Source organism: Trypanosoma rangeli, assembly GCF_003719475.1.
Source record: "Trypanosoma rangeli strain AM80 chromosome Unknown Tra_15.4_contig_00036, whole genome shotgun sequence".
NCBI classification, from domain to species: Eukaryota; Euglenozoa; class Kinetoplastea; order Trypanosomatida; family Trypanosomatidae; genus Trypanosoma; species Trypanosoma rangeli.
Genome location: NW_021705780.1, coordinates 6,770 through 13,540, shown reverse-complemented (window position 1 = coordinate 13,540; position 6,771 = coordinate 6,770). Strand labels below are relative to the sequence as shown.

Here is a 6,771-nt window from a genome sequence, read left to right as displayed (position 1 = left end):
TCTTTCTCTTTTCTTACCTACACCCTTTCCTACGTGTTACGTCACTTCCCCCTCGCGTTACTTGCATACTTTATCTCTCCCCGTTCGGCGTGCGACATTTTAAGTCAAAAACAAAAGACAGAGTTATATATATATATAACTGAGTGGAGATAAAAATGAAGTTGGAAGAACAGAGATGTAAGAAAAAAAAACGGTTAGCGAGACAACGTCGCGAAGTTAGTTAATGAAAGTCTTGAGGAGAGAAGGCCTATCCCTCTCTCTCTTCTCTCTTCTCTCTCTCTCTCTTCTCTCTCTTCTCTCTCTTCTCTATGCGTGTGTGCGACTCACTCTTGCTCTCTTCCTGTATGCCTCTGTGAGGAGCCGTAGGCCAAGCACCAATTTCCTAACCCCTTGTTTTTTTTTCTCTCTCCTCTTCTCCCCCTTTGCTTGTCGTGTCGGTGGGCGCAGGCACGCGAGGAGGTAAACCTCAATTTTCACGCCAAAAAGAAATATAAATACATACATAGAGAGAGGCGCTTTGTTGCGCTTGTATGCTTTGGCGTAGATGACGGCCCTGGATTGGTCTCCCTCTTCAAGGAGCCTGACAGAGCGGCCGCCCGGCGTCGCCTCTGCTCCCTCCAGTTTGCCTGGCAGCGGCGGCGACAGGGATGGGGACGGCGATGGCGAAGGCGCGTGCGCACGAACCTCACCAAATGCACGCGGGACGCCCCAACGAACCACGGCTTTGCTTCAGGCCACCGATAATGCTGCACAGAAACACTTCGGCAGCCCCTCTGTGGCGGTGGTGTCCCTTGAGCGGCACTACTTTACCACCGTGCAGCAGTTAGAGAGAATTAAAAGCATGTATTGTCGCCTCGACTCACACAACGACGAGCTGGAGAACTCCTTCGTTGTGCTTTCTAACCGATTGGACGCCTTTCGTTCGTTTCTGGTTCTTCGTCTCAGCACGACTGCGAAGGAGCTGCGCAGGGAGGTGCGTTTGTTGCGGGACATGGTCTTGTTTCTGCTGGGGGAGTTCGCAGAAAACATGCAACGTTACGAGAAGCGCATCTTGTCTTGTGTCGAGCAGGCCGGCAAGGGAGCAGGGCTATCATTATTGCCGCTTGCAACGTTTGGCCGCATGCCTTTGAGTCAGACTCCGCAGCAGTCACAGCAGCCGTCCAACGCATATGTGGCTGCGGGCAACGACTTCCTTCGTTTCTCCTCTTCGCCCCATGTGCACAGCGGTGTGCGTGCAACGAACACGTCTGTAGTAGAGGGAAACCCGCGTGTTTCTCAGCCACGCGAAGCGCTTGTGCGCAGCCCTCATCCTTCCCTTGCACACTCACTGAACAACCGAGGCGATGTGGCGGAGCTCTGGGAGGCACTCGATGAAGCAGTGCGAAAGCGTGAGAACATTGAAGACAAAATGCTCCGACAACAAGAGAGTTACGAAAAACATATTTGCAGCATCAGAGAATTGTACGCGCAGAAGGAGCGCACCTTGCAGCGTCGAATAGAACTACTCGAACGTGTTTTGAAGCGCGACGCCTCAGGGGACGGTTTCCGGGATCACAGACCTGGGAGGTATGAGGATGGTGAAGCGGATGACCCCAATGCGGGCGACAGCGAGGGCGAGTCACCACACTCGTCTGTAGTGCGTTGTGGAAATTCGATTGCCGATACAAGCAACACCGTGGGTCGGTGGCCAAGCACAAGTAGTGCTCTGAGACGCGGGCCGCGTAGAGTCCGTCCGTTGTCTTTGGAGCGCAGTTCTCTGACGGACGCCGACGCACCCACCGAGGAGTTGCACAGCAAAGTTGGAGGCGGGGAACTTGGCGGGTGTGGCACCTTCTCCGCTGTAAATGGGGGCCCTCGTCGCAGTCGCCACAGTGACGACCATCAGCGCCGACGCTTCTCTGCGTTGAGTGCTGAGGCGGCGGCGGCGGCGGCGCGGGAGCCGTGGTCGATGGGACGCGACGTGGAGCGCCGTGTGCGGTCACAAGTGCTCTCATGCGGTCGCCACACACCCTACGACGGGATATACAATAAGCGCTTCGCCCCAAGATTGAAGCGGGAGGAAAAAAAACTGGCCGCCGCCGCTTCCCGTTTGCTGGGCGCCGTGACGGGGGCGCACACAGCACAAAACAATCCATCTCAACAACGAGGGGCGCGGTGCGGCGCAGAAGGTGGCGGTGCGCTTAGAGAGAATGTGGTGAGTCGACTGTATTACTTGCCGCGGTCGCCACCCAGGCGTCCTGACACAAACACGTACCTTTCCCCCGTTCCCAAGAGCGGCGTCGCATTACGTCCAGACGGCTTATCCGACATCTCTACAGTGGCGCGTGGGCTGTGGGCGGAAAAACTGTTGCGGGAACGGGCCACCCGTCGGCCACGCTGACAAGACGAGAGGAGGTGACAACCCCCTTGTTCTTTTGCCACTTTTTTCGAAGTCTGTTTTACCTTTTTCTTTTGTTTGGTATACTTGGCTGTTTATACGAGTGTCATGTTTTTGGGGTTCGTGCCCGCTGCAGTGGTCCTCCACTACTGTATGATGTCCGCTAGTGCTGCTGACGATTTGTACGTTTGCACGGTGCCTTTCTTTCACTAAACTTTTCCTTCGTTTCTACTGCTGCTACTGTGCCACTTACTTTTGCGCGCATTCATGACTTATGCGTATGTCTGTGCCAAGGCGAAACCACTTTTCCCAACTGAGATTTATTTATTTTTCGCCCTCTGCTTTGTTCGCTTTCTGTTTCTCTCTTTTGTCCCACACTGGCATTGAAGTTAAACGGAAAAAAACAAACAAACAAACGAATACGGGCAATGCAAATGCGCCGTGTGGCTGTGGCTGCCGCAGTAGGAATGCCGGTATGCCTGATGAGTGCCCCCTCCGCCACAGCGATGTGGAGGCATGGCACCACGACCCCAGTTGTGCCTTCAGAAGGCGGGGGACGTCGCTTCTCACGTTTAGGAATGGACGGATTCACCGACGTCACGTACAACACCGCGGCGGATCTCTTTTTGGACCACGTGGATAACGTGTTGGAAGCTGTCGACAGCAATGGCATTGAGGAGGTGCAGCTTGCGGGTGGGGTGCTCTCGATTGAGACGGGAGCGCATGGGACCTTTGTGCTCAACAAGCAGGCGCCGAATGTGCAGTTGTGGCTTTCTTCGCCCCTCTCTGGGCCACACCACTACGACATGGTCTTGTCGGAGGGGGACCGCAAGGTGGAGAAGGTGCACGATGTACAGTGGCTCGCCGATAGCGACGGACACTCTCTGAAGGAAAAACTGGAGCGGGAGTTGACGGAGACGCTGGGAGTGGAGGTGAAACTCTGAGCGTGGGAAGGAGCGCGAGACGAAAGAAACAGCAACAAAAATGAAAAACGTAAAAGGCAAAAAAGGCGGGGCTGTGAGTGGCTGCAACCGTGTGCTAAATTGGTCACGAGGCATTGGATTAGTGTTGCTTCTAGGCATGCAATTATATGCCGGGGTGACACGACAGCTGTGGGAATGGTGTAGGGGTTATTATTTGCTTTGGCGACAGTCCCAGGCGGAGACGTGACAAGGAAGAGATGCTTCTGTCCTCCAGGCGGCTCAGCCTTGGATGATGATGCACGCCGCAACCTTCAATGCTTCTCCGACGGTCTTGTGCACGGGGCAATACCGACCGTTTGGCGATGCGGTTTTGGGCGGCGAGCGACGTCTTATTTTGGCGGGAGTTCGCGTTTGTTGGCATTGCTGTGATGTGAGCTGTGGAGCGCTCAGGGGAGACGCAGTGGCAGGCGTTTCTTTTTGGCTTTTCCGGCAAGCACCGCATGGTGGCTTTCTACGTTGGCACTCATTTCCAAAAGACCTACGTTTTTATTATTATTATTTTTTTTTGAAATTTACTCGTTTCCTCACTCCAGCGTTGTTACTCTGTGTGTCTGCCCGTCTGTCTTTCTGTGTGGTGGGCTGCAGCGGAGTGCAATGTTTTGGTCAGCGTCTCCTCTCACTTGCCTTTTGTTGCTCATTGTTGCCTTGCACGCGCGGCAAACCCCGCGACAGCGTGCGACGTCCACCAGCTAGTACATAGTAGGCGTTACTGGGAGTAGTAGTGACTAGAGTAGCAGCCAATTCTCTCTGGAATCGTTGACATAGCTTGACACGAAGGGCGGCGACAGGCACGGCAGCCGCATCACAAGGGAGAGACGCGTGACGGGAGAAGCAAGCAAATACACAAACTAGCGTGCGGACAGACAAAAACAGAAACAAAATAAAAAAAAAACAGAGCATTGAGGCCCTTGAAAGGGAACAAAGAGGTCCGACGACGTGGTATAGCGAGGGCAGGAAGGTTAAGGAGGGAGGTTAATGGTCGTTGAACGGTTCGTAGGCAAGCAGCACCAAGCGGTGGCGACAGGAAACGACGAAGCATTCGTCAGCGGGTATCCAGCAGCGTCGCAAAGTGACGCCAAGGAAGGAGGCACGATCCAGCAGACTGGCGAGGCTGGTGACGTCGTGTCGGCGATTCCGCGACGTCTTTCACTGGGTGCGCAAGGAGCTAAAGCCGGTGCACTAAATAACAGTGACGCGTTGCCTGCGCCACGGCAGGTCTCTGAGCAAGAACTGCGGAAGGCCCACGGAGCAATGGAGGAAGTGGCAGAAGAATCGACCCTTTCTGCGGGATATATCTCGGATTTGGGTTCAGACGCTCCCGAGGCGGCGGCGGTGGTGCCTGTTCCTACGCCGCCGCTCCCAGTGCAAGCGGCGTCGGTGACGACGCACAAGAAGACCTTTGAGGGCCGTGGGTGGTCGTCGCTTCTCTCCTCAATGCGCGACACCGTCGAGTGCACGCTGCGGCATGAAACGTCAATGGCGACCGGGCTCCCGGGCGAGAGCATCCGTGTTGTTAGCATGAGTGTGGAAGGGGATTCAACACTTCTGACGGGTCTTGCACTGGTCCACGACGCCACCAAATCGGCGGTGGATTTGGATCGCGACCTGAATCTCTACTCCTTTGAGGGGATGCAGGAGTTGCTGGAAACGAGGGCATTGGCGGAGGTGCCTCAACCCAGTGGCCTCGGCGCCTCTATGCAGGGCACGGCAACATCCCCCAATTGCAAAGCCCCTGCTATTGCAGATTCTGGTGGCAAGGGTTGTGTGGTGGAGAAAGCTGAGGTGGGCAGCGGTGGTCACGATGCTCATGTAAACGCCACAGGTGAGGCCACGATGAGAGGCGTATCAGAGCATCGAAAGAAGAAGTTTCTTGTGAAGAAAGCTACTGGAGATACGCCCAGGCAGAAGACAGTCAATTCCCCACGGCAAGGTGGGAAGGCAACGAAGAAGCAGAATAAAACATCGCTGAAAGGTGACCCGCCCCACGAAAACAGGCGCGAAAGCGGCTCACGAACGGAGGGGGCCAATAATAACTTTGCTTCTCCGAGTAAGACAGCCACACTACTCAAACGGGCAGCCACACCACGTGCAACAATGGCGTCCACGCCGCGAGGACCAGCCACACCGCGTACAACAGCGGCAGCCACACCGCGTGCAACAATGGCGTCCACGCCACGAGGACCAGCCACACCTCGTGTAACAACGGTATCCACGCCATGTGCAGGCGCAACAACGCCGCGTTTGCAGCGGCTTAGTATGCGGTATCTTCCATTCTCAAGCAGGTTTGTTGCCACAGTGTCGCCTACTGCCGCACATCTACAAACTCCTATTCGGCCTTTAGGGTTGCGGCGGGTGTCAGCAACGCCTGAGCGCCACACGCCGCGTCGTCACCTCTCACACCGCATCTCCCTCTTTCATGGACGTTCCGTATCACAGGCAAGAAGTCCCGACACGATTTACCGTGAATCTAAGTACGCTGCACAAGTGGATGACGTGAGTGGAACAAAGCCGTACGGCACTGGTGTCCAGCGCGGAGAGATACGTTCAATACCGCCACAGCGCATTATTCGTCTGGGGGTTCCGAGCTTTCGGCACACGGCGCACAACAGTGTGGCGCCACGTTCATTGCTCTCTGCGTTGCAGGCCAGCGAAAAAGCTGACGACAGCGTCGGCAACGGCGGGACACCGTGTGCTTCTCTCGTGTTGCCTCTGGTAGGCAATAACGACGGTGAACATGACACGCACATTGCAGGTGCGGCCCGGTCCACACTGTCTACAGAGGCGCACTCAGAAAGAAATCATGCGTTGCTTGAGAAGACGCTTGGGGTCTCGCGTCGATCGCGGTCTCCGGTGGTTCCCTTGGTAGAGCCCAAGTCTACCTCCTACGCCTACCCCCAGATGTAGGGTCACTGCTGCACACATACTCTTTGCGTGCGACGAAATACAAACACAAGAAGTGATTCTTTACGGTGACGAGTATGAAGAGGAGAGGAACGAGAAACGGGCAAGGGAAGAAGGGGTTTTCTGATGAGAGGGGTGGGTGGAATGAAGTTTCCTACTGTATTTGATCTATTAACACCGCAATGTCGGGGAAGCAAAGAAAACGAAAACCAAAAAAAAAATGGAGCAGAAAAAGGCTTGCCGCTATGCAGGCGGTGGTGGGAGTTGGTGATGCGAACAGGTTGAGCATTATCGCCTTGCACGACGCCGCGGAACAACAAAACCAAAACAAGCAGACAAAAGACCTTATTTGTTTAGTTATCACTCCACACGCTATGAAACGCTCTTTGATGTGCTTCATGTTTTTGTCTTAATCCATGTTTGCTTTGTCTTGTTCTGGGTGGTTCTTGTCTTTTGTTTTCGGTGTGTGTGTGTGTGTGTGTGTGTGTGTGTGTGTGTGTGTTCATCGTC

At 54.7% G+C, this 6,771-nt stretch overlaps 3 protein-coding genes across 3 annotated transcripts, besides 5 other annotated features; all 3 read left to right on the top strand.

Annotated features, from left to right (window-relative positions):
* Positions 1–247: 247 nt before the first annotated feature.
* Positions 248–308: a microsatellite.
* A 236-nt stretch (positions 309–544) lies between these two features.
* On the top strand, positions 545–2,380 carry TraAM80_01726 (uncharacterized protein; the record flags this gene model as incomplete). Its single annotated transcript, XM_029378758.1, has 1 exon — positions 545–2,380. One exon carries the CDS (start codon positions 545–547, stop codon positions 2,378–2,380), a length of 1,836 nt encoding a protein of 611 aa, XP_029241376.1.
* Positions 2,381–2,774: 394 nt separating this feature from the next.
* Positions 2,775–2,797: a microsatellite.
* An 8-nt stretch (positions 2,798–2,805) lies between these two features.
* Positions 2,806–3,321, top strand: TraAM80_01725 (frataxin-like, mitochondrial precursor; the record flags this gene model as incomplete). Its single annotated transcript, XM_029378757.1, has 1 exon — positions 2,806–3,321. The coding sequence occupies one exon, from the start codon at positions 2,806–2,808 to the stop codon at positions 3,319–3,321; it is 516 nt and encodes a 171-aa protein (XP_029241375.1).
* Positions 3,322–3,902: 581 nt separating this feature from the next.
* Positions 3,903–3,934: a microsatellite.
* A 291-nt stretch (positions 3,935–4,225) lies between these two features.
* Positions 4,226–4,252: a microsatellite.
* Positions 4,253–4,335: 83 nt separating this feature from the next.
* TraAM80_01724 (uncharacterized protein) lies at positions 4,336–6,264 on the top strand (the record flags this gene model as incomplete). The annotated part of the gene is made up of 1 exon (XM_029378756.1): positions 4,336–6,264. The coding sequence occupies one exon, from the start codon at positions 4,336–4,338 to the stop codon at positions 6,262–6,264; it is 1,929 nt and encodes a 642-aa protein (XP_029241374.1).
* A 459-nt stretch (positions 6,265–6,723) lies between these two features.
* Positions 6,724–6,763: a microsatellite.
* Positions 6,764–6,771: the final 8 nt, after the last annotated feature.